Source organism: Octopus bimaculoides, chromosome 1 (genome assembly GCF_046866305.1).
Source record: "Octopus bimaculoides isolate indiv1 chromosome 1, ASM4686630v1, whole genome shotgun sequence".
Classification (NCBI taxonomy): Eukaryota; Metazoa; Mollusca; class Cephalopoda; order Octopoda; family Octopodidae; genus Octopus; species Octopus bimaculoides.
Window position 1 is genome coordinate 195,918,008 of NC_142928.1, and position 27,516 is coordinate 195,945,523.

Here is a 27,516-nt window from a genome sequence, read left to right on the forward strand (position 1 = left end):
AATTGTGTTCCATCAAAATTTGTTCGTTTGTGTTCCAAACACCAGCTTAATAACGACAGAGTTATTTTATTAAAGTCTTCGTTATCTTCAAAATTAATTAATATAAAGGCAACAGAACCACGGTGACAAAATAGTTAAAATGTTGTTATATTCCTCTTACAGAGACATGACAGTCACATGTAACCAGCTGGTGCAGGAATTCATGTCTGGAATTCTTCGGATTACCAATGATGCTAATGAAGATGATGTGGAAGAATTACAGAATTACCTCCTCAAAGGTCAAGGGGTCTATTTGCTAAAGGTCATTCACAAAATTGGAGTAAAGGTAAGCTGTTTTTAATTTGTTTCATTTGTTCCATGTAAAAAGCAAAAGTGATGATGTCACATAAAAAGCATCCAATACAGAGCGGGGCCATAGCTGAAAGGAGGGGGTGGTTGAAGTTTGAAAAAAGGGGCCAGAACGACAGGTTTCTTACTGTAGGAGAGCTACATGGTTATGCATGTTACAGAAGGGAGGGTAGGAGTGGCCAGGGTGGACCACCAGGGTTGGGAACCACTGCTCTATGCCATTAACCTCGCAAGTGGCACAAAGCCACACCCCTCAATACTATTTCTCCCACCTTCCCAATCGAGTGGTTCTTGTCTTACAAGGTACTTGGTGATCCTGCTGGTGCCACATAAAAAGCACTGGTGCTGGTGCCATGTAAAAAGTACTCTGTAGATTTGGTAAAGTAGTTGACATTAAGAAGGGCTTCCAGTTGTAAAGACCATGCTAAAACAGACTGGAACCTGGTACAGCTCCCGGCCTTGCCATCTCCCGGCCTTGCCATCTCCCGGCCTTGCCATCTCCCGGCCTTGCCATCTCCCGGCCTTGGCATCTCCCGGCCTTGCCAGCTCCCGGCCTTGCCATCTCCCGGCCTTGCCATCTCCCGGCCTTGCCATCTCCCGGCCTTGGCATCTCCCGGCCTTGCCAGCTCCCGGCCTTGCCAGCTCCCGGCCTTGGCATCTCCCGGCCTTGCCAGCTCCCGGCCTTGCCATCTCCCGGCCTTGCCATCTCCCGGCCTTGCCATCTCCCGGCCTTGCCATCTCCCGGCCTTGCCATCTCCCGGCCTTGCCAGCTCCCGGCCTTGCCAGCTCCCGGCCTTGCCATCTCCCGGCCTTGCCAGCTCCCGGCCTTGCCAGCTCCCGGCCTTGCCATCTCCCGGCCTTGCCAGCTCCCGGCCTTGCCAGCTCCCGGCCTTGCCAGCTCCCGGCCTTGCCATCTCCCGGCCTTGCCAGCTCCCGGCCTTGCCAGCTCCCGGCCTTGCCATCTCCCGGCCTTGCCAGCTCCCGGCCTTGCCAGCTCCCGGCCTTGCCAGCTCCCGGCCTTGCCAGCTCCCGGCCTTGCCAGCTCCCGGCCTTGCCATCTCCCGGCCTTGCCAGCTCCCGGCCTTGCCATCTCCCGGCCTTGCCAGCTCCCGGCCTTGCCAGCTCCCGGCCTTGCCATCTCCCGGCCTTGCCATCTCCCGGCCTTGCCAGCTCCCGGCCTTGCCAGCTCTTGTCAAACTTTTCTACTCTAACTCTGGGCAACAGGGCCAGTTGATTAGATCAACCCCAGTACGCAACTGGTACTTAATTTATCGACCCCGAAAGGATGAAAGGCAAAGTTGACTTCAGTGGATTTTGAACTCAGAATGTAAAGACAGATGAAATACCACTAAGCATTTCGCCCGGCATGCTAACGTTTCTGCCAGCTCGCCGCCTTTACTGTTTCTGTCCAACCCATGCCAGCATCGGAAACAAACGTTAAATGATGATTATGATCCTGGATATATCATCTCTAAATAGTAAAAACTGATATAAATGTTGGTCGGTCAGTTGGTTGGTTGGTTGGTTCCTCCAGTCACACTTTACATTGCATAGAGAGGCGGAGAGAAAGAGACTAAAAGAGGGATGCATTGAGAGTTAACTTAACATAAGAGGTGCAGGACGAGTGGTGCAAATCCATGGTTTGATGGCAGGCAATGAGTAAAGGAATGCAATAGACACACAGTGAGAGAGAGAGAGCTTCATTGAGATAGAGGAAAATGAAGAGAGAGAGAGTAAATGATAGTGTAGTTGAGATACAAACGAGAAATTCGTTTTATTTAATTTTGTTTTAAGATAACGAAAAAATTTTCTTTTGAAAATGATATTCATTTCATCATTTTATATAATTACCAACAAATTTGATAAAACGAAATTAAAGTTACTATATGTACGTCATATTTCTTGATATTATTCATTATGGCAAAAGTATAGTTCCAAACTTACCTGTCTGTGAAAGAGGAAGACCAAAGAAGAGCTGGGAAGTTGTGAAGGCTTGTTTTGCCAGACTGGGTCCCATGAACAATTAAGTGGTGAAAGAGTGTAGTGGAAAACTCAAACAGCCCATTTTGCTTGGGAATACAAACATACAGTGATCATGATGATGTCTTTGTTATGCACCAAGTTATGTGTGTGTGTGTGTGTGTGTGTGTATGCGTGTATGTACATATATATAAAGATGTGCATATGTACGCATGTATGTACATTATAAATATATACATACATATATATATATATATATATATATGTATATATATATATGTATATATATATATATATATGTATATATATATATATATGTATATATATATATATATATATATATATATATGTATATATATATGCATATATATATATATATATATATATATATATATATGTATATATATATGCATATATATATATATATATATATGTATGTATGTATGTATATATATATGCATATATATATATATATATGTATGTATGTATGTATATATATATGCATATATATATATATATATATATATGTATGTATGTATATATATATGCATATATATATGTATGTATGTATATATATATATATATATATATATATATATATATTTCGGTGTGAACGTATTTTTATAGGGCGCTGTATTTTACAATCCTGTAAATAATAATATTGGTATTTTTATATAAGCTTAAAGCTTATGGCGGTCACCGTGCAATGACTAAGGAAAATAGTCTAATGACGGGGCATATAAGCCCTCGACAGAAAAAAGAAGGCTTATGCCTCGCCATATGAGTTAATTCATTCCCAGTGAACGCTTTTAAAGGGAAAACTCAAACAGAAAATAAAGCTCGTAAAAACTCGTAAACCCAGGGTCTCATAAATTGGGTCCTTGTACAGTGAGGTATTACTGTATGTATATATGTGTGTGTGTGTGTGTGGTGCTCCATTTTGATTATTTTCTGTTTCTGAATGCAACAATCTCATTAAGGTGTAATATTATAATGTCGACAATTCTCTGGCATCGTTAGACACTGCTGATTGGAAAACTACTACGTTAACACCTTTCTCCCTCCGTTTCTAAGTGATGGTCATCAAATTAGTTCAATACCCATCTGATTGATATCTATCAATTAGTAGATATTTGACTTCAATCAAAGTCACTTTAGATACTTACTGTCGACACTAATCTGTTCAGCTTATGCTGTCCAAGTTATTTACATAACGAGCGCATTGTATTTTAATTGCTTTTTAATTAGGAGTACTAAGGAGATTACCATTTTCTTCTCAATGTTTGGAATTTTAAACATTCTTCATACTTACAAATTAAGTCAATTCACCGTTTGTCTGTAGACTCTGTGTGCTTAGTCACTGAGCCATGCGTGTGCAGGCAAGGCTGTGTGGGTAAGAAGTTTTGCTTCACAACCACCTGGTTCTAGGTTCAGTCTCATTGCATGGCACCTTGGGAAATCTTTTATTACAGCCTCATGCTGACCAATGCCTTGTGAGTGAATTTGGTAGACAAGATGGCAAACTGGCAGAGTTGTTTGGATGCTGGGAAAAATACTTAGTGGTATGTTGTCTGTCTTGATGTTCTAAGTTCAAATTTCATTGAGATTGACTTTGCCTTTCACCCTTTCAAAGTTGATGAAATAAGAACCGGTATAGACGCAAGTGTGGCTGTGTGGTAAGAAGCTTGCTTCCCAACCACATGGTTCCGGGTTCAGTCCCACTGCGTGACACTTTGGGCAAATGTCCTCTACTACAGCCTCGGGACGACCAAAGCCTTGTGAGTGGATTTGGTTGTGTGTGTGTGTGTCTGTGTTTGTTCCCCCACCATCACTTGGCAACTGGTGTTGGTATGTTTACATCTCTGAAACTTAGTGGTTCGGCAAAAGAGACCGATAGAATAAGTGCTAATCTTACAAAGAATAAGTTCTGGGGTCGATTTGTTTGACTAAAGGTGGTGCTCCAGCATGGCCACTGTCAGATGACTGAAACAAGTAAAAGAATAACACTGGTGTCGTTGTAATTGACTTACCCCCTTTCCCCCCAAAATTGCTGGCCTTGTGCCAAGGATCTAAGCCACTATTTGCTTTCCATTCTGGCACGGCATTAACCGATGTAGACCATGCCGAGGATTTTGCCTTGCTCTCTGACACAATATCAAACCCCACCCGATTACTTCGTAGTCTAGAATTAGTTACGTATGATACTGGATTACCTGGTAATCCAAGTAAAACCAAGATCATTGCTCACAGTCAACAAGTATCCTTCACCAACATCAGCAGAGACCCCTGTCAATGAAGTTGATGATTTCAGGTACTTTAGTTCTGAAACAGTCTCAACTGAAAAGGATGTAAAAAACTCAGACAGCCAAAGCATGGTCGGCCCCAAACAAACTGGATGTGGTCTAGAAATCAACCCTGTCAAACAACTTTATCCATGGAAGAGTAGAATCGGTCTTTTTATATGGAGTACAACCTGGATGCTTATCAAAAAACTAGAATCCAAGCAATGTGAACTTACACCTGAATATTAAGAACGGTTTTAAACATATCTTGAAGAACTCATCCCACCAGGAAATAGCAGTGTGGAGATCTCCTTTCTATTTCCAGTATCATAAGGGAAAAGCACTGGTGAGCTAAACCAGAGCTGGCGAGTGGCCTACTGTTGTGGATGTCAAAGCATGGCTGTATTTGTGCTGGTTGTCCAAACACAACATAGTGTCTCACCAGAGACACTGGACGCCTTCCCAAAGACCTCCCTCAACTAATGCAAGTCCAAGATGGATGGTGTGTGCTGGTTAAGTGTCCAAGCACAGCCAGATGGTGATGCTGCCTGACTGGCTCCCATTCCACGTAAAAAGCACCTTTCAAGTGTGGTTGTTGCCAGTGCCGCCTGATTGGCTCCCGTGCTGGTGGCCCGTAAAAAGCACCATTCAAGTCTAACCGATAACAGTACTGCCTGACTGGCCCTCGTGCCGGTGGCACATAAAAAGCACCCACTACACTCTTGGAGTGGTTGGCATTAGGAAGGGCATCCAGCTGTAGAAACATTGTCAGATCGGATTGGAACCTGGTGCAGCCTTTTGGCTCGCCAACCCTCAGTCAAACCATCCAACCCATGCCAACATGGAAAGTGGACATTAAACGATGATGATGATGATGATGACATTATATAAATATATAGACATTATATATATATATATATATATATATATATATATATATATATATATATATATATATATAAAGTCTGTCATACCGGCCATGATGAAATACCACAAGGTATAGAAAATACGTATTCGCCTTTATATATTTATATATTTAATCCTTTATATTGAACACTCAATATTTCATCTATTCAATAAGACATATTCCATATATTCAATAAGACATTCAATACTTTATTTCATTGTACCATCCATTTTTATATTATATATTGTATATTCCATATTCTATATCCCACATTAATTTTACAAGAATATAAATAAAACATAAAAAACATACAGAGTTGGAACTCTTTTAAATAAAATAATACATATATATACACACACACAATTATAAATCAGAGCAAAAGAAAAACAAATTTCTTTGCCAATATGCTGAAAAATAGACTCCCACTCATTCTTTCCTCTTCCTCTCTCTCCCTCCCCATCTCCATCACTCCCCTTCCTCTCCACCTCTCTCTCTCCCCTTCCTCTCCATCTCTCTCTCTCTTCCTCTCCACCTCTCTCCTCCTTCCTCCATCTCTCTCCCCCATCTCTCTCCCCCTTTCTCTCTCTCCCTTCCTCTCCATCTCCGTCCCTTCCTCTCCATCTCTCTCTCTCCCTTTCTCTCTCTCCCTTCCTCTCCATTTCTCTCTCTCCCTCCCTTCCTCTCCATCTCTCTCTCCCTTCCTCCCCATCTCTCCTTTCCTCTCCATTTCTCTCTCTCTCTCCCTTTCTCTCCCTATCTCTCTCCTCCTTCCTCTATCTCTCTCCCCCTTCCATGTTCCTTCCTCTACTTCCCTCTCTCCCTTCCCCATCTCCCCCCACGCTTTGATGTTACATGTCCCCCTTTCCCCTACTGTGAACCCTCCCTCCCCTCCGCCTCTACTTTCAGTAGAAGTGAAGGATACTGTTGTTACCGTAGCAACCACAACTGAGTTCCCAGTCAGTTTGTTCTAATAAATCTTCTCTGCCAGCGACTTTATGGTTCACTTGAATATTTAAGATTCTGTTCAGAGACAGCAGTGAAAGCTGCTGGTTCTTTATTGCATGTCTTGCAGAATGATGATGGCTTACCATTCCTTTCTGCGTGGAATGTTTCCTAATGAACTCGCTATCGTCCAGCTAATTATACAGCACATTAACCGCCAAAGGAGACTGGGGAATTTACTTGTTTAACCCCAGGTCAACCTTGATCAAAAGCAGACCGCTAACCAGAAACAGGTCTTTGATCAAAAGACTATCCTGTCTTTCCTTTTGTGCAGGGAAAACCTCTTGACTGCATAATCCAATTTGGCCTTTGTTTTCAAAGGTAATAGAGTGTGATCTGAAGGGGATATGGTTGCTATTTCCAATGACTTTAAGTGGCCATATATTGATTTCCTCATTGTTTTGTGTTTAGAGCTGTGCTTAGGTGTGGTAACATAGGAGAGAGAGATACTGTATGCACTTCTTATGTTACTGTTGTTGTTATTTAATTTCTGGTTAGTCCTGATCAGGCAGAGCCATGGCCAATGGCAGGCCATCTATAATGATGATGATGATGATGATGGTGATCGTCATCGTCATTTAATGTCTGACTATCCTGCTAGAATGGGTTGGACAGTTTGGTGGGATCCAATGAATTAGAGGACTGTGTCGAGCCCTAATGTGTTTTGGCATGGCTTCAACGATTGGATGCCCTTCCCAACATTAACCCTCTTTTATAAATATCTAACTGACCCATATCTTCTTGCACCTCCCCCTCCTCATCATCACCATTTAACGTCTGTTTTCCATGCTGGCATTGGTTGGACAGTTTGACAGGAGCTGGCCAGCCAGAGACATGCACCAGTCTGCAACTCTGTTTTGGCTTGCTTTCCATACCTGGATGCCCTTCCTACTTTACAAAATGTATTGAGTGCTTTTTACATGGCACAGGTACTGGATACCTGACACTGGCACAGATACTTTTTACATGACACTAGTTGGCACAGGTGCATTTTACTATGTATTGTCTAAGATCATGTTTCTCAACCATTCTTTGCCTATTGAGCCATTTTGTTCCTGTTATACTCAAGTGGACCCCCTAGTCATTCGATGTTTAAAGAATCCTATTATATTTTTACAATCAAATGTTATTAGGAATTATATGAAAATAATTTTTTAAATATTTTGTGTGTATTTTAGAAGTGTAACGAATTTATTGCAGATGAATTTTAACAACAAAATCTGTATGGACTCTTGGTCTAAGATGACTCTTGGTCTAAGATGACTCTGTCCTTGAAAATTACTATTTGTAAATCTCACAAGGAGAGATATTCAGCAACAGTATTTTGTAGTAAAGATTGTTTGCCAACATAACATGGCAGTCCTGGTTTAGGACGAATGTTGCTGTAATTTAGCCCCAGTACTGTTGCTGAATATCTCTCATTGTGAGATTTACAAATAGTAATTTTCTAAACTAATAACACTTATTTATTTTATTGATTACCTATTAGCTTGTTGTCTTGTTGCATTCAGAGATTAACTTACCAGGTTCAGTTTTTGCCATTAAATCTATGATCTATTGATTGATTGATCTCTGTATAAATGGATGCAGGCGTTGCTATGCTGTTAAGATGTTGGCTGTGTAACTACGTGAGTTTGAGTTCAAATTCACTGTATGGCACCTTAGATAACGGTCATCTACCCCAACCTTAGGCTGAACAGAGTCGTGTGATTGAACTTTGGGACATGGAAACATTGGAGGGACCATTCCATGCTCACAGGGTTCTTATGCCTGAGAATATCTTGTATCTTTTTATCAGGCCACCATTTGATCATGCATTGAATATTGCTGTCGTCTTTGAGCTGTTATGTCCTCAGTTTGCCTTAGCTTGCTTGATTGAATTCAGAATCAAGCTGTTAACATGGTGGAGCGTCTTCTTTCTTCCTGAATGGAGTCTTTGGCTCATCATTGAAATGTATCTTTGTTATATCTTTACTATAAGTATTTCCATGGTCATTGCTCTGACGTCGTTACTGGTCGAGGACCCTCTGTCAAAACCTTTAAACATGTCCCCTGTTTCTCTGGCCAGGCACATAGTTTCTCTGTTGAGCTTTTTGTTAGTCATAAGTCCTTTTATTCTAATAACTTCATTCCTCAAACTGTTGCTCTCTGGAACGCAGTACCATCATCTTGGTCTATGATATTCAGTTCTTTAAGCTTTCAATTAATTGATATCCTTTGAATTTGTAACTCCCCCCTCCATTCTTTACCTTCTTTTTTATCCCTTATTCTGCAGGGACCTCAAGTCTTGTTTGGGACAAAATCATATTCTGTGTTTTTTTTTTACTTGTTTCACTCATTTGACTGACCATACTGGAGCTCTGCCTTTAGTCGAACAAATTGACCTCAAGACTTATTCTTTGTAAGCCTAGTATTTATTCTATTGATCTCTTTTGCCAAACTGCTAAGTTACATGAACGTAAACACACCAGCATCAGTTGTCAAATGATTGGTGGAGGGACAAACACAAACACACAAACATATATATATATATATATATATATATATATATATATATATATATATACATATATACATATATTCATATATACATATATACATATATTCATATATACATATATACATATATTCATATATACATATATACATATATTCATATATACATATATACATATATTCATATATACATATATACATATATTCATATATACATATATTCATATATTCATATATACATATATTCATATATTCATATATTCATATATATATATTCATATATACACAATAAATAAATAACAAATATATATTCATATATACACAATGGGCTTCTTTCAGTTTCCATCTACCAAATCCACTCACAAGGCTTTGGTCAGCCTGAGGCTATAGCAGAAGACACTTGCACATGGTGTCATTTGGTTTGTAAGCAAGTTTCTTACCACACAGTTACGCAAGCGCCTATCCCATAAAAAATATTTCCTGGATGGATGGTAGACCTTAATCAGATGCTTGGTTTAATATCACCACTTGACCTTTAGGTACCTTTAGCAGAGGCCATGCTGCAGCAAGCATTTTAAGCCAAGTCTTTGGTTTAAGGTTAACTTTTCTTTCTCCTCACCAGACACAGAAAGTCTGTAAAATCATGCTGCCCTTCTTCCTCTTAACCCTTTTGTTACTGTATTAATTTTGAGATGTTCTGTGTTTCTTTCAATTAATTTTAAATATAACAAAGAATTTAAAAAATAACTTAGTTATCATTCAGCTAGTGTTAGGAACATAAATTGTGACTAAGGTTTGGTGGAAGATTTTAATTCAAATCTTATGAAAACAAGACATTTGTACTTCAGAGTCACTTTCAGCCAGGTTGGTATCGAAAGGGTTAAATTAATCATTTGCCAACCCTTCTATTACAATATTTCTGTTGAGATGCTCTGTATTTCTTTCAATTAATTTTAAATATAACAAAGAATTTAGTAAAATAACTTAGTTATCATTAAGCTAGTGTTAGGAACATAAATTGTGACTAACATTTGGTGGAAGATTTTAATTCAAAACTTATGAAAACAAGACATTTGTACTCAGAGCCAGAGGTGGTTTTAGCTGGGTCAGTATGAAAAGGGTTAAATTAATCATTTGTTAACCCTTTTGTTACCATATTTCTGTTGAGATGCTCTGCGTTTCTTTCAATTAATTTTAAACATAACAAAGAATTTAGTAAAATAACTAAATTATCATTAAGTTAGTGTAAGGAACATAAATTGTGATTAAGGTTTGGTGGAAGATTTTAATTCAAAACTTGTGAAAACAAGACATTTGTACTAAAGAACCAGAGGTGGTTTCAGCCGGGTTGGTATCACCTAAAACTTCTCAAGCAATGGAAACAAACCCATCACTATTTCTGTCCTGTAAGTCATCACAACAGAAAGATTGTTAATGTTCAGTTATTCTCAGCCACATATTTGCAGGAACATCAACTGCAAGAAGAAAATAATTACAACAAAATCCTTTTCTCTGACGGAATATATTGAAGTGAAAAAAAAAAAAGAAGACAATTTTCAATAATAAGTCAGTAAATTCTTCCAAGAATAAACATGCCAGGAACTTCTTGAAAATTCAGCAATAATCTTATAATATCCTTTCGACACATTGTTTTTATATTAATATCTGCAATAAGATCTCTGGAATCAGTCTTACATATATAATTTAGTTTTCTAAAATCATTGATCAGTAACAAAACCATTCTCTATGGATCTTCAGATGCTAATCTTGGTACCTTGTTTTTATTATTATTCATTTTATTACTTTTTCCAAAATTCCAAATTGAATAAAGTTTGCTGCTGTCAATATTATCTATGGATTTTGTCTTTCTTTATTCTGAGAATATGGTAAATATTAAAATTCAATTCCTGTCACTCAGTAAACAATGGAGGAGATTCCAGTCTCAGACAACATGTTACTGCAAGAAAAACAAGCATAATTCCAGTGCTGTTTCACTTTTGAAATGTTGGATGCAATAATGGTAATTCTTTCAAGGGAGAAAAATGTTGTAGCTGTGTGGTTAAGGCGATAGACTAGAAATTTATTGGGGTCTCTCTTCAGAGGTTCAAATCCTATCAGTGATGTTAGTTTTGTGAGGTTTTTTTTGTCGGCACAGGTATGGCTGTGTAGTTGCAACCATGTGGTTTTGAGTTCAGTTCCACTGTATGGTACCTTGAACAAGTGTTTTCTACCATAGCCCTTGTGAATGAATTTAGTTGACGAAAACTATGTGGAAGCCCTTGATATATATATCTGTGTGTGTGTGTGTATGTCTTCATTCCACCACCACTTGATAACCATTATTGGTTTGTTTACATCCCCATAAGGTAGCAATTCATAAAAAAAGATCGATAAAAAAAAGTGCCAGGCTTACAAAATAAGTTCTGGGGTCGAGTCATTTGACTAAAAGTTCATCAAGACAGTGCCCCAGTATGACCACAGTCCAATGACTGAAACAAGTAATAAAGAAAAAGAGATAAAACAATGATAATGAATGATAGAACAGAACGCTATCCCATGAGTCCATTATCTTAGCCTCAAAAGAGTGTCACATGACTGCTTTTCCTGTTTCTCCTGAATTTATTTCCTATCAACTAAATAATTAATTCAGCTTGTTATCAGTTGTTAATGAGATAATTAAATATTTTTGTTATTTATTTTTTGCTGTATTCTTTAATGTTTAGATTATGTTTTTCAATTTCTTCTTTTTTCAATAATCTCGTCATTCTTTAATCTCCAGTTTTTGGCTTCTTTTGATTGTTATTTACGGAGATTTGTTCTTCATCACTTTCATTATCCATGTCATCATCGTCATCATCATCATGATCATGATCATCACTGCTGTCACCATTATAATCTCTCTTATTTCTATTATCACTATCCTCCTCATTAAGGTGATTTGACTCCCATTAACATGTCAATGATAATGATTTGCTGTATTTTCTTTGGTTCTCTACACCCTGAGTTCAAATCTCACCAAGGTCAACTTTGCCTTCCATCTTTTCGGGGTCAATCAAAGTACTGAGGTCACTTCTTTCTCTCTCACTCCCCACTTCTCTCTCTGGATTGTACCTGTAATTCAAAGCACTGATCTTATTGTTTCATGCTGATTCAGCTTGTCTGTGGGATACTCGGCCACTTATATATCAATTTCCCTATTAGGGATTCACTTGGTTGATCATTGAGACTAACAAAGATTGTTAATTATCGTCACTGTCATAATCCTTTCTACTAGAGGCACAAAGCCTGAAATTTTGAGGGGAGGGGCAAGTTGGTTACATCAACTCCAGTGTTCGACTTGTACTTATTTCATTGACCCCGAAATGAGGAAAGGCAAAGTTGACCTCGGCAGAATTTGAACTCAGAATGTAAAGACAGACGAAATACTGATAACCATTTTGCCCAGCATGCTAACAGTTCTGCCAGCGTGTCACCTTAATCATCAACCTTAATCAGCAACCTTTTGCAGAACCCTAGGGTTCCAGGGAACCCTAATTGAGAAACACTGGGTTAGAGTGTTGGACTCATGATCGCAAGGTTGTGGTTTTGATTCCTGGACCGGGCTGTGTTGTGTTCTTGAGCAAAACACTTCATTTCACGTTGCTCCAGTCCACTCAGCTGGCAAAAATAATCCTGTGACAAACCAGCATCCCGTCCAGGTGAGGGGGTGGTGTATATGCCATGGAAACCAGGAAACCGGCTCTTATGGGCCTGGCATAACTTGAGAAGGAAACATCTTTTTTTTTTCTATTTATCAGGTCCAAACATTCTAGCTTGTTTCATGTTCAAACTGGCTGCATTCAGCCTCTCACATCTAGCCTATATTTCATTCTAGAAATAAACAATCACATCATTGGCATTAGGAAGGGCATCCAGCTGTAGAAACATTGACAGATCAGATTGGAGCCTGGTGCAGCCTTTTGGCTGTCCAGACCTCAGTCAAACCGTCTAACCCATGCCAGCATGGAAAACGGATGTTAAACGATGATGATGATCATTATAATTTCAAAGCTACAGGATATCATCATCATCATCATTGTCGTTTAACATCTGCTTTCCATGCTGGCATGGGTTGAATGGTTTGACTGAGGACTGGTGAGCCAGAAGGCTGCACCAAGCTCAATCTGATCTGGCAAAGATTCCTAATGCCAACCACTCCGAGAGTGTAATGGGTGCTTTTACGTGCCACCGGCACAAGGGCCAGTCAGGCAGTACTGGCAATGACCACGCTCAAAAGGTGTTTATTACATGCTACCTGCACTGGAGCCAGTCTGGCAGCACTGGCAATGACCACACTCGAATGTTGTTTTTCATGTGCCACCAGCACATGTGCTAGTAAGACGACACTGGTAACGACCACGTTCAAATGGTGCTTTTTACATCATGCCACCAGCACGGGAGCCAATCCGTGGACCTGGCAACAATCACGCTCAGATGTGCTTTTAATGTTCTATTAGCGTGAGCACCTATCAGGTGGTACTGTCATCGGCCATGTCAGCGATTTTGATTTGATTACGTATGATTAATTAAAAACAATGTGAATAAATAAGCAATATATTTGATAGTAATCTGAATGCTAAAGGGTTAACAGGAGAAATCCTTGCTGCTTACAAAACTAACCCCTTTTCAGAACTTCTCCCATCCCTCCCTTATTAGAGCTACTGTATTATCACCTGTACACCTCCAACATTAATTAGGTCACCTAGGTAACAGAAACTAGCAACTACTTTCTCATTGAACCAACAACTCAGCTGTTTGTGTACTTTCGTTACCAGTTATCCTTCCTGCTGACTTCTTTAGTACACCTGTACCAAGTAATGTCCTGGTTCTCTATCTCTTCACCTGAAATCTCATTGCATCGTTGAGTTCACACCTTCACATCCAGATGGCACTGCTGTTTATTTTATTGATCTCAGATGGATGTAAAACAAAATTGACCATGACAGGATTTGAACTCTGAATGTTCTCAATTAGCATTTTTGGCTTTAACAATATTGTAAAAACCTTGCCAAAACTGACCTTGCCTGTGCTTGTGCCACATAAAAAGCACTAAGTCCACTCTGCTGAATGGTTGGTGCTAGGAAGAGCATCCAGCTGTAAAAATCCTGCCAAAACAGTCACAGAAGTCTGGTGCAGGCTTCTGCCTGGCCGGCTCCTGTCAACCCATCCCACCCATGCCAGTGTGGAAGGCGGATGTTAGTTGATCAAGATGATGGTGATGATAACACTGGGATTGATGCAGTCAACATACCCCCCCCCCCCCGCCCCAGACTTGCTGGCCTGGTACCAAAATTTGTAACCATTACCGTCATCATCATCGTCATCATGATGTTTATGAGTGTATAAATTAATTCATTTTCCTACATTCCTGGCAACAATCTTTATTAATTTCCCCGCAGGTTTTTTCTTAGATACACTTAGGCTTCATGGTGTAGAATATTATTGTTTTTTTTTTTTACATTTTTACACTGTTTAAATCTAAAGAAGACATATAAAAAAAAGAAAAAACAATGAAAATATAAAGAACATCCCCAGCATTTTAAGTGGCAACATTGTCGCTTTAAAGACTATTGCATGTATATTCGATTAAAGAGACCGCAAAATATTGTATTGATCAAAATATAAGACTGGCTTAGAAATAAGAGTTTGGCTGAGTTTGGCTGCTGAATTGTCTTTTATTAGCATTTCTCGCTTACATTACCAAAAGATGAGCATCAAAAACTTCCTCTCAAGAACTGCCAGATGAATTGCTATCAAAAAGAAAGAAACAAAAAAAAACACACAAGTTTATATATTTCACACACATACACACTCTCTGTCTGTCTGTCTGTCTGACTGTCTTTCTCTCACTCTTTCTTTTTCACTCTTTCTTTCTCTCTCACTCTTCCTTCCTTTCTTTCTTTTTCTTTCTTTCTTTCTTTCTCTCTCTTTCTTTCTTTCTCTCTCACTCTTTCTTTCTCTTTCTTTCTTTCTTTCTTTCTTTCTTTCTCTCTCTTTCTTTCTCTCTCACTCTTTCTTTCTTTCTCTTACTCTTTCTTTCTTTCTTTCACTCTTTCTTTCTTTCTTTCTTTCTCTCTCTCTTTCTCTCTCCCTTTTTTCCTTTCTTTCTTTCTCTCCCACTCTTCTTTCCTTCCTTCCTTCCTTCCTTCCTTTGCCATACGATACGATCTGTGTCTTTATATTTTCAAACAAAGGAATCTAGCACTCCCACTCGAAAATATTGTTCAAAAATATAAGGACACAGATCGTGTCGTATAGCCAGCTGGAGACAATGTCTCCTGGGGCTAAATTACAGCAACATTCGTCCTAAACTAGGACTGCCATGTTATGTTGGCAAGCAATCTTTAATATTTTGAATTAATCCTGCAGGATCTTGTAGAGTGTCAAGGTTTCAATGATGCAGTTCTTTATTATTAGAATGACTGTGTAGGTTAGGTGTGAGAGACCAGTTCTAGCCAGTTTGAAAATAAAACAGAATATTTGGGCCAAATATGACTGGATTAAATGCTAAAGGTTTAAAACAGGATGTTTTTACCAGAACCAGAGTTGGTCTTAAAAGAGTTAATCTATTTTCATTTGACTAAATAGAATAAATTTGTGCAACATGAGGCGAGACAAGGGCAATATGACCTCAGAGGCACAATTGAAATGTTAAAGTTTATTGCTTTTTATCTAAGTTTCTCGTTTTATTCTTTTTCTAAATATACAAACAAAACTGAGAACTTTAACGAACAGAAACACTTAAACTGCATTTACGGGGGAACATTCAGTCGTCTGTTTTGTTGGTGGTTGTCAGTGATTATTCTGTTCATGGAGATTTTGGGTGTTTATGTACAGTGCATCATCATTTTAATGTCTACATGTAAAAAGTGCTGGTGCTACATTAAAAGCACTGGTGCTCATGCCATATTAAAAGCACTGGTGCTTGTGCCACATTAAAAGCACCAGTGCTCGTGCCATGTAAAAAACACTGGTGCTCGTGCCACATTAAAAGCACTGGTGCTGGTGTCACATTAAAAGCACTGGTGTTTGTGCCACATTAAAAGCACTGGTGCTAGTGCCACATTAAAAGCACTGGTGCAGGTGCCACATTAAAAGCACTGGTGCACATGCCACATTAAAAGCACTGGTGCTCATGCCACATTAAAAGCACTGGTGCTGGTGCCACATTAAAAGCACTGGTGCTGGTGCCATGTAAAAAGTACCCAGTTCACTCTGTAAAGGAGTTGGCATTAGGAAGGGCATCCCTCTGTAGAAACCAAGCCAAAACAGACAATGGAACCTGGTGTGGTCCCTGGCCTTGCCAGCTCCTGTCAAACCAGCCAACATGGAAAACAGACGTTGAATGATGATGACAATGATGATGATGATTCCATGCTTGTATGGCAGATGGAATTTGTTGAGGCAGATTTTCCGTGGCTGGATGTCCTTCCTTAACCAAACCTCACCTGTTTCCAAACAAAGTGGTAATACCCCCCTCCCCCCGCCTCATGGCTAGACATGTTTTCACAGAAGACTGGAAATCAATGACACGTGTCTTGGAGGAGAATTTTCTCCTAGGACTATTTCTGCAGTGGAAGGTCTTGTCACATTTGAATGCACTTAATCATGACCACCACCGCAAAAAACACACTATTACCCCACATCTATACTGAAATTATTATCAATCTTGTAAATATTACATAAATCTGATTCTTTATTGAAAAAGAGTGAGTGGTCATTCAATTAAGTTGGCTGTTTTTATGTATAACATACACACACACACGTGTATGTGTGATGCACTTTTGAGAGAGAAATATAACATCACATGATGGCCTTTTGCAATAAAGAACTGTTGCAGACACTTCCCTCAGTATTTATTGAGAAACTTAAGCTGCAAGCTGGCAGAGTCATCAGCAGACCAGACAGAATGCTTAATGGTATTTTACCCGTCTTTGTGGTCTGAGCTCAGATTCCACCAAAGTCAACATTACCTTCTGTCATTTTAGGGTTGAAAAAATAGCACCGATCAAACACTTGGGGTCGATGTAATCGGCTTTACCCAGACCCCAAAATAACTGACCTTGTGCCAAAATTTGAGGCCAGTATTTATTGAGAAACTAACAGCTATTATTCCCCCAAAATTTCGGGCCTTGTGCCTAAAGTAAAAAAGAATATATGTGTATATTTATTAACTGTATGATTCATTAGAATCTAGGCACAACAACACAAAAGATGCCAGAAATGCCTGGGCACAATAACATAGGGTTCATGATGAGGTAAAACAACCATGACGATATCATGTAGATATGTAAGGACCAGATCCAATTTAAACAGTAGATCCAACACTGGTTCTAGGTGTAGAGACAAGTTTATCTTATTGGTATTTGAGTGCAAATATGACATATGTCACTTTTAATAAGTTCCACATATTCCGTGCTGTCAATGTTTTTGTTGTTTACCTATTTCTAGTAGGCTAAAAAACCACATAGAGGTTCTCTCGTTGGTTTGTGGTATTGCCAATTCTTTGTTATTATGGAATTTGGTTTTTCCTTTTCATTTCTGTTTTTTCTTTGATGATGTTTTTCAAATATTTCTTCATGATTTCTTCTAAAAGGTTTCAGCTGAATGTTACATTTTCACAGACTTTCTAGAAAAACCTTGAAATATGTTTATCATGAAATTCCAGATACCCAATAAAATAGTGTTTGTTCTTATTGTCATTGCAAAAACTTTATTTTTAGTTCTGTCTGAAGAGCAAATTCTTGTAAAATATCACATGTAGCAATTTTTTTTTTTTTCCTTCTCAAAATTGGTGTTGTATAGAAAAGAAAGTTTTTCTTTTTCATTCTTCTCTGAAAAAAAAAAAAAACTTTTCCATATTCCAAGATAATATTTCAGGTGAAAATGTTTACCAAACTTTGGTAATGGTAAAACACTCTATAAACATGAATGTATATGTACTATGCTTGTCTATAATAGTGATTTCGGTATTTGGCACAAGGCCAGCAAGTTCAGGTGAGCGGGTAAGTCAATTATATTGACCCCCAGGGCTCAGCTGATACTTATTGTATTGACCCTGAAAGGAAGAAAGGCAAAGTTGATCTTGACAGGATTTGAACTCAAAATATCAAGACAAACAAATTGCTGCACTTTGTCTGGCGTGCTAACGTTTCTGCCACCTCTCTGCCTTATGCTTGTCTTTGGTATTAGTTTCAAATTTTGGCACAAGGCCAGCAATTTAACCCTTTCATTACCATATTTCTGTTGAGATGCTCTGTGTTTCTTTCAATTACTTTAAACGTAACAAAGAATTTAGTAAAATAACTTAGTTATCATTAAGTTAGTGTTAGGAACATAAATTGTGACTAAGGTTTGGTGGAAGATTTTAATTAAGAACTTTTGAAAACAAGACATTTGTACTACAGAGCCAGAGGTGGTTTCAGCCAGGTCAGTATCAAAAGGGTTAAGTGGAGCAGCTAAGTTGATTGCATCAATTCCCAGTACACAGCTGGTATTTATTTTATCAAACCCGAAAGAATGAAAAGTAAAATTGATCTTGGTGGAATTTGAACTCAGAATGTAAAAATGGATGGAATGACACTAAGCATTTGGCCTGGCATGCCAATGATTCTGGGGCTCGCTGTCTCATGCTTGTCTATAATATTGCAAGTATTTCTAATCTGATGTATTCTAGTGGGCAGCATTTGATGTGTCCATTTTATGACAGCTAAATAATACACCTGGATTACAACATCTAATTGGCGACTACATTTGTTCGTTTGTACATATTTCTATGGAAACGACTATAATTTATTTCCTTTCCAATGTTCTGTATAAATTGCTTTTATGTCAGTCATGCCTCAGGGGGAAGAAAAAAGGTCTGAATCTGACCAATGAAACCAACTTTCAGTGTCCTTAGAATATGTATTGTTGGATTTATTTATTTTGTTATATTTATTTTGTTATCAGAGGTATTTTTTTGTTTTCTTCTTTCATTCTTTTACTTGTTTTAGTCATTTTACTGGGGCCATGCTGGGGCATTGCCTTGAAGAGTTTAGTCAAACAAATTAACCCCAGCTTTTATTTTGAAATCTGATGCTTGCTCTCTTTTCACCAAACAACTAAGTTATGGGGATGTAAACAAACTAACACTGACTGTCAAGCAAGGGTGAGGAACACACACACACACACACACACACACACACACACACACACACATACATGATAGCTTCCAAATTTGCCCACAAGACCATGATTGGCTCAGGGATATAGTATACACTTGCCCAAGGTGCTGCACAGTAGGATTGAACCTGGAACCACTTGTTTACAATGCAAGCTTCTTAACCATACAGCCATGCCTGCACCTATCATAATAACATTTGTTAATTTTCTTTTGTTGTTTTTTTTTCCTCTTTTTTTCCAGGATCTGTCAAATGGCCGGAACTTTACAAATTTATTACTCTCTTTAGTATCATGGTGTCTGAAATTCAATTCTTCAAACGAATCATTACTTACAGAAACTGGTAAGCATAACACTCTTTCGGTTACTTTTCTTATTAAAACTACATCATGGAATTTCATCATTTTTATGTGGTAAGGTAGCCATAAAAATTGCGTGGATTAACACTTTGTCCAGTGTATCATGAGTGATATAGAAGACAAGATATATTCCCCTGCTGTCCATGCATTGTATATGTTACACATTACTAACGCTTTCCAATCACCAGAATAACTTGGGACTTACGAAAGAAAAGCTTTATATTACAGAGAACGTATGAAACAGGATCTAACTAAATGTATGAAAACAAGCATGGACATTTAGGACAGACATGAAAATACTCTGGACAGGCAAAGGGCTAATTTGAAGGTCAATTTTGGGTAAAGTTTATAAATGCCAAACGCAACACTTGGATTATCATTTCATTGTCATAATGATGAGAAAATGCATGATTTGGATGGAGTTTATTGAAGCATATTTTCTATGGTTGGATGCCTTTCCTGTCACCAACCTTTATCTGTTTCCAAACAAAGTAATGTTTCCTCGGGTTGTGTTTTTGCAGAATATCAGTTTCAAATTTTGGCACAAGGTCAGCAATTTCAGGGGAGTTGTGTAAGTCAATTATATTGACCTCAGTGTTCAGCTGGTACTTATTTTATCGACCCCCCCCTCACCCCACCCCCTGCCGAAAGGATGAATGGTAAAGTTGATCTTGGTGGAATCTGAACTCAAAACTTAAGGGCGGAAAAAAATGCCCCTGAGCGTTTTGCCTGGTGGGCTAACAGTTCTTGCTAGCTTGCCTCCTTCTTTTTGAAGAATATTGGAAATGAATGACTCTCATTTACAACACTGAAGCAATGTTCGGACAAGGGAAAACAAACATATTCACACACTCACACACAACACTCCACTCCGAGTGTGACTCCAGTCCATCACAGAGTTACTCCTTTACAGCTGAGTGGACTACAGCAATGTGAAACAAATGAGGTGGTGGTGGTGGTGGTGTTGAAACATGATCTTCGAATGTTGGGCTTCACAGAAGCAATGATGAAAGACCGAGACCTCTGAAGACATGCTGTAATTGAGAAGATCTGGCAAATAAGGAAAGGTAAAGTTGATCTTGGTGGAATTTGAACTCAGAATATAAAAATGGATGGAATGGCACTAAGCATTTGGCCTGGCATGCCAATGATTCTGGGGCTCGCTGTCTCATGCTTGTCTAGTGGGCAGCATTTGATGTGTCCATTTTATGACAGCTAAATAATACACCTGGATTACAACATCTAATTGGCGACTAGATTTGTTCGTTTGTACATATTTCTATGGAAACGACTATAATTTATTTCCTTTCCAATGTTCTGTATAAATTGCTTTTATGTCAGTCATGCCTCAGGGGGAAGAAAAAGATCTGAAGCTGACCAATGAAACCAACTTTCAGTGTCCTTAGAATATGCCTTGTTGTATTTATTTATTTTGTTATATTTACTACAGCAAGTGTGTGAAATGAATGAGGCGGTGGTGGTGGTGAAGCATGACTTTTGAACGTTGGGCCTCACAGAGGCAATGACGAAAGAATGAGGCCTCTGGAGATATGCTGTAATTGAGAAGACCCGGCAAGTAAAGTGAGATCACAGCCATAGCTTATACCAGTGTCGCATAACCAGCCCACTTAAAAAAAGTACCTTTGGATTGTCAGGCGACATGCTGTACTTGAGGAGACCTATTGAGTCAAGTAAAATCAAATCAAATCAAATCACAATCAAATGGAAACTGTAGTTGTGGCCAATGCCAGTGCCACCTGACTGGCTCCCATGCTGGTGGCATGCAATAAGCACAATGCATGCGTGGGTCATTGCCAGTGCTGCCTGACTGGTTGCCCATGTCGGGAGCATGTAAAAAGTACCATCCGAATGTGGCTGATGCCAGTGCTGCCTGACTGACTCCTGTGATGGTAGCACATAAAAAGCACCCACTACACTCTCGGAGTGGTTGGCGTTAGGAAGAGCATCCAGCTGTAGAAATATTGCCAGATCAGATTGGAGCCTGGTGCAGTCTTCTGGCTTGCCAGTCCCCAGTCAAACCGTCCAACCTATGCCAGCGTGGAAATCAGATATTAAACGATGACGATGATGATGAACTGGTCCTGGAATTAAAACTACACTCTTGTGATCGTGAGTGCAATACCCTTATCATTAGGCTACACATATACCTCTTGTGTCCAACCCATCCCAGACTCCAACCCTTCCAAAAGGCTACCCACTGATTTGTATGGCGTCCCTATCATCAACACACATCATTCCATGGGTGTGTTGTCTCCTCCTCTTTCTATTCCTACACAGTACCACCTGATCCACCAAGCTTGGCTGGTCTTATGTCATCTCCACTCAGATAATATCCTCAACTCTCCCATATTACATTCACCCTTCAGGCCCCTGATCTTCTTTGAATGTCAACCCCTGGAACTCCATCAGTTCCCCTATAGCAACTGACTTGCAAATGTTCAGAATGAATTCCAGCCATATCAGTCTCAACAGGTCTTGGAAGGCCTTCAAAAGCACGAAACACAGCCAGTTCCTCCTGATCAAACATTGAAAATCAAAGCAAAATATTTCATGCTAGTTTCTCAAAATGTGACACTTTGAAGAAATATTTTTCTTCTTTCACCAATATTTCAAACATCACAGAGATGCACATACACAAACCAGTGTGTCGGAGACTGTTTTATTATTCTCAGTTTGAAGTCTTCTTTGGAAACTCATAAATATAGTTTTAATGAGAACTATCAAAAATACATCAAATTTACCAGATATCTTTGAAAACTTCAGTCATGTTATTGGTGTTCAAAGAAATCATCATCAACATCATCATCATCGTTATTATCTGTCATATAGACTTCATTATATAGATGTGTGTGTGTGTGTATGTATGTGTGTATAAGCAAGTGGGGGAGTGGCAATAGGGTGGGCATTTAGTTGTACAAAACTCTGCTCCAGCATGATCTCATCTGAATTATGCAAACATGGGAAAGTAGACATTAAAATGCTGATGATTTTATATATATGATGATGATGATGATGATGATGATGATGATGATGATGATCATCATCATCATCATCATCATCATCATCATCATCATCATCATTTAATGTCTGCTTTCCATGCTGGCATGGGTTGGATGGTTTGACTGAGGACTGGCAAGCCAGGTGGCCACCACACTAGGCTCCAATCTGATCTGGCAAGGTTTCTACAGCTTGATGCCCTTCCTAGCACCAATCACTCCAAGAGTGTAGTGGGTGCTTTTTACGTGCCACCAGCAGTGGGGGCCAGTCAAGCGGCACTGGCAACAACCATGCTTGAATGGTGCTTTTTACATACCACCAACACGGGGCCCAGTCAGGCAGTACTGACATCGACCACACTCAACATCGCTTGACAACCGATGCTGGTGTGTTTACGTCCCCATAACTTAGTGGTTCAGCAAAAATAGACCGATAGAATAAGTACTAGGCTTACAAAGAATAAGTCCTGGGGTCGATTTGCTCGACTAAAGGTGGTGCTCCAACATGGCCGCAGTTAAATGACTGAAACAAGTAAAAGAATATATATATATATATATATATATATATATATATATGCATACACCCACATGCACACACACATTGTTTGCACATGTTGTTAGTGTTGGTTAATAAATCTATAGCTATGATCTGTAGTACTTTACATCAATATGTGTGTGTGTGTGTGTGTGTTTGTCATCCTCGAAGTAATGGGTTACTTTCTAACAAAGAAACAAACCTCCTTTGCTGACAATTTAATAACAACAATGACAATTGTTAAATTTAGGCTTTGTATGCTTTTATTGTTGTGCATGAAAGAGGGGACAAGCCCCGATGTTAGCTGTTCTGTTTGATTGGCTGAAAATCCTTGCATTTCTGGATTGTCATTTAGACATTTCGTAACATCGTCCTCCCTGTAATTATTGGAATAAATATGAATTTATGATCAGGGAAGAGGAGTTGCTGGTTTTGAAGTAATTGTTTGTAAATATTCCTTCTTTTCACTGTGTTTGGAAGAAGTGTTCACATTCGTTGGTCAGCTGACTTCTGTGTCTTCCATAATGGTTCAGCCTTTGTTTTCCATTCCAAATGATTGTATCAGACCTGTTGTTTTTTGTGTTTAGTGGAAGTTATTCTTGGTATACAACAATCACTTAGTCTATCCATTCTTAATACATTCCAGAAAATTCAAACATGAATATGCTAATCCCATTGTATTTTGTCTCCCCCAAATCTGAGCCACCAGATCATCACATCCTTTCCATCACTATACATCTCACCCCCTCCCGTCCATGCCCTATACCTACCTACCTCTCTTTCCTCCACATTTTCACAGCCTACACAACTTCTTCTCATCTCTCTCTTTCTCTCATCACCCCCTTATCATTGTTATTCTTTTACCCCTCACCCCTATGCATTGTTAGTCACTCCTCACTCCCCTTTTCACCATTCACTACTTCCACCCCTTTACTCTATTAAACCTCTACAGTTGTCACCTACTCTTCCCTACATCCTCTCCACTTATGATCCACTCAACATTTGTTCTTTATTCATTATATTCACCCCCTCCATCCATTCCCCATCCTGTATTCTTTTATACACTCTTGCAACTTCCATCACCCATATTCCCTGTTCATATTCCCCCACCCCACCCCACGCCTTGTACCTTGAGGGACCCACACAGACACCTTTTTATAACTATTTTTACCTCTTCCCTACTCCACCCCTATCCTTCTCTGCTCTCTCTTTGAAAATGTGAGTAGTCCTGTAGCCCCTCTACAGCAAGAAACCTGTTTTACTCAAGTGGCGAGCTAGCAGAAATGTTGGCACACCGGGCGAAATGCTTAGCGGTATTTTGTCTGCCGCTACGTTCCGAGTTCAAATTCTGCCGAGGTCGACTTTGCCTTTCATCCTTTCGGGGTCGATAAATTAAGTACCAGTTATGCACTGGGTCGATGTAATAGACTTAATCCCTTTGTCTGTCCTTGTTTGTCCCCTCTATGTTTAGCCCCTTGTGGGCAATAAAGAAATAAGAAACCTGTTTTACTCAGGCCCCTTCTCTCATACTTTAGCCCTTCATTTCCTAGCATAAAACCCATCTCTCTTGGGGCTTTGTAGTTTTACAAGTCGCATGATAACTTAAGTAATGCTGGTGCCATGAAAAAAGAACCCAGTCCATGCTGTAAAGTGGTTGACATTAGGAAGGGCATCCAGCCATAGAAACCCTACCAAAGTAGGCTGTGGAGTATGATGCAGTTCTTGGGTCTGCTGGATCCCGTCAACCTGTCCAACCATTGCCAGCATGGAACATAGGTATTAAATGGGGATGATGATGATGATGATGATAACAACTTCTCCTTTCAGACAATGTGTGTTCACATCACACTTAATTTATTGAAAAAGGGGGGAAAAAAATACAACAGCAATAGCATACTCACACTTGAATCTGCTAGAATGTATTCAAAATGATTATGGATGTCATCATTTTGATTTTCACTGTACCCCCATGTACATTATTTATTATCAGTTTGGCAGACATTTGCATGCATCAGTTAATAATTGGTTTGTTGAATTCTGTAAACAAGAGCTAGAATTTTTGTTTCGATTCATTGATTTGGGGGTACCACTGCAGTGTTTCAAAGCCCCCTTACTCCAATGAATTGTGTTACAGACACATTGTCTGAAAGAAAAATATCATCTTCCATTGATAAAATGCAACAGCAATTAGCATATCCACATTTGAATAAAAAAGAATGCATTAACAATGAATGTATTTGTCATTGTTTTATTTTCACTGTTCTTCATACACATGATGGTTTATTATTTTTGGAGATATGCTGTGCTTGAGAAGACACGGCAAGCCAAGTGAGACCGTAACCATGGCCTATGCCAGTGCAGCATAACCAGCCCATTTAAGAGTACCCTTAAATCTTTGGGCAATAAACTGCGCTTGCGAAGACCTATTGAGATAAATGAAGTCGTGGTCATGGCTAATGACAGTACCGCCTGATTGATACTCATGCTGGTGACACATAAAAAGCACCATTTGAGCGTGGTTGATGCCAGTGCCGGCTGACTGACCCTCATGCTGGTGGCACGTAAAAAGCACCCACTACACTCTTGGAGTGGTTGGCGTTAAGAAGGGCATCCATCTGTAGAAACTTTGCCAGATCAGATTGGAGCCTGGTGCAGCCTTCTGGCTTGCCAGTCCTCAGTCAAACCGTCCAACCCATGCCAGCATGGAAAGCAGACGTTAAACGATGATGACAATGATGATGATGATTGGAATGCTCTACTAATATTTCTTATGCTGGAATCAAAGATAGAAAGCTGGCAGAATTGTTAGCCAAGGTAGACTTTGCCTTTTATCCTTTTGGGGTTAATGAAACAAGTACCCATTGAATACTAGGGGTCGATGTAATTGCCTTAACAGACAGACACACACACACACATATGATGGGCTTCTTTCAGTTTCCATCTACCAAATCCACTCACAAGGCTTTGGTCAGCCCGAGGCTGTAGTAGAAGACTCTTGCCCAGAGTGCCATGCAGTGGGTCTGAACCCGGAACCATGTGGTTGGGAAGCAAACTTCAAAAGAAAAAATTCAAAAATGAGCACTGGGTTGATTTATTTGACTTAAATCTTTGAAGGTGGTGCCCCAGCATGACCACAGTCCAATGACTGAAATAAATGGAAGAATAACAGAGCATTCATCACAGAGCAGTTCCTTCTGCAATGACGTAATCTATTGTTTTAGCAACAGCACCATGTTGTGTTGGAATGTAATAAACTGATGACATATCTGAGCAACTGCTGGTCATGTAATATTTTCCACATATTTGTGACATGGCCAACATTTTTGGGGTCATATTTTCTGGGTTTAAAGGCTTTGCCCTGTCTTTTGTTGTAAAGTTATTTATACCTGTCACAATCACAATCAAAATTGCTGACGTGGCCGATGACAGTACTGCCTGATTGGCACTCGTGCCAGTGAAACATTAAGAGCACATCTGAGCGTGATCGTTGCCAGGGCCACAGATTGGCTCCCATGCCAGTGGCACGTAAAAAGCACCCAGTACACTCTGTAAAGTGGTTGTATTAAGAAGGGCATGCCAAAACCTTGGCAAAACAGACTGTTGGAGCTTGGTGCAGCTTTCCAGTCAGACCATCCAAATCATGCCATGGAACCATCCAACCTATGGCAGATGATGAATGTGTCTCTTCCAGGTTTTCTAGTGGGGGTATATTCATTGATTAATATTTAGGGGCCACATATCATTGGTAACTGATTAACCCTTTAATATTGATAATGTTTGTTCCTTCAAATTGGTTACTGCATGTAGCCTCAAGATTTCAATGATCTGATTATATATTTTTACAGTTCTATATTTAAGAGATGAGGAATTATTTACATTTGATGGATATTTGTCCTCATCTTGTTTGTTGTTAACACAACGTTTTGGCTGATATACCCTCCAGCCTTCATTAGGTGTCCTGGGTAAAATTCGAACCTGTTGGAATCGAACTCGGAATCTTGGGGTTAGTAGCCTGTGCTCTTAACCACTACGCTATATGCCTGTGGGCAATTATAGAGTGAATTTTAGGGCTTATAAATCTAATATTCTCCTATCCTTCCTTAATACCAGTTCCCATATGCTACTCATATCTGCACTCAGTCTGCTTAGGAGGTTGTTGTGTCCTAGCATATATGCTGCTTCTTTAGTAGGTATTAGAGGCTGACCCTGACCTGTTTGAACAAGTTCTTGTGGAATATCTGGGCCTGATGTGGCTGGTTTGAATGCTAAATGATTAATATTGGTCTCTCACTTTTGAGTACCTGGTCAATGCATTTGATTTTCTGCTGGCTTTAACAAATGCTCTCTAAATGATACAATACAAAGCTCTAAAGCTGTTAGGATTAACTT

General features: G+C 39.3%; 1 protein-coding gene across 4 annotated transcripts in view; it reads left to right on the forward strand.

The window, feature by feature from the left end:
• The window catches only part of LOC106869897 (lysosomal-trafficking regulator), a 204,809-nt gene that overhangs the window by 92,518 nt on the left and 84,775 nt on the right, over positions 1 to 27,516 (forward strand). For all 4 annotated transcript variants that reach the window (XM_089365207.1, XM_089365198.1, XM_089365192.1 and 1 more), the window contains 2 exons: positions 163 to 325; positions 19,460 to 19,559. In XM_089365207.1, coding sequence (XP_089221333.1) covers positions 163 to 325; positions 19,460 to 19,559 — 263 coding nt within the window. The remainder of the gene's footprint in view (positions 1 to 162; positions 326 to 19,459; positions 19,560 to 27,516) is intronic.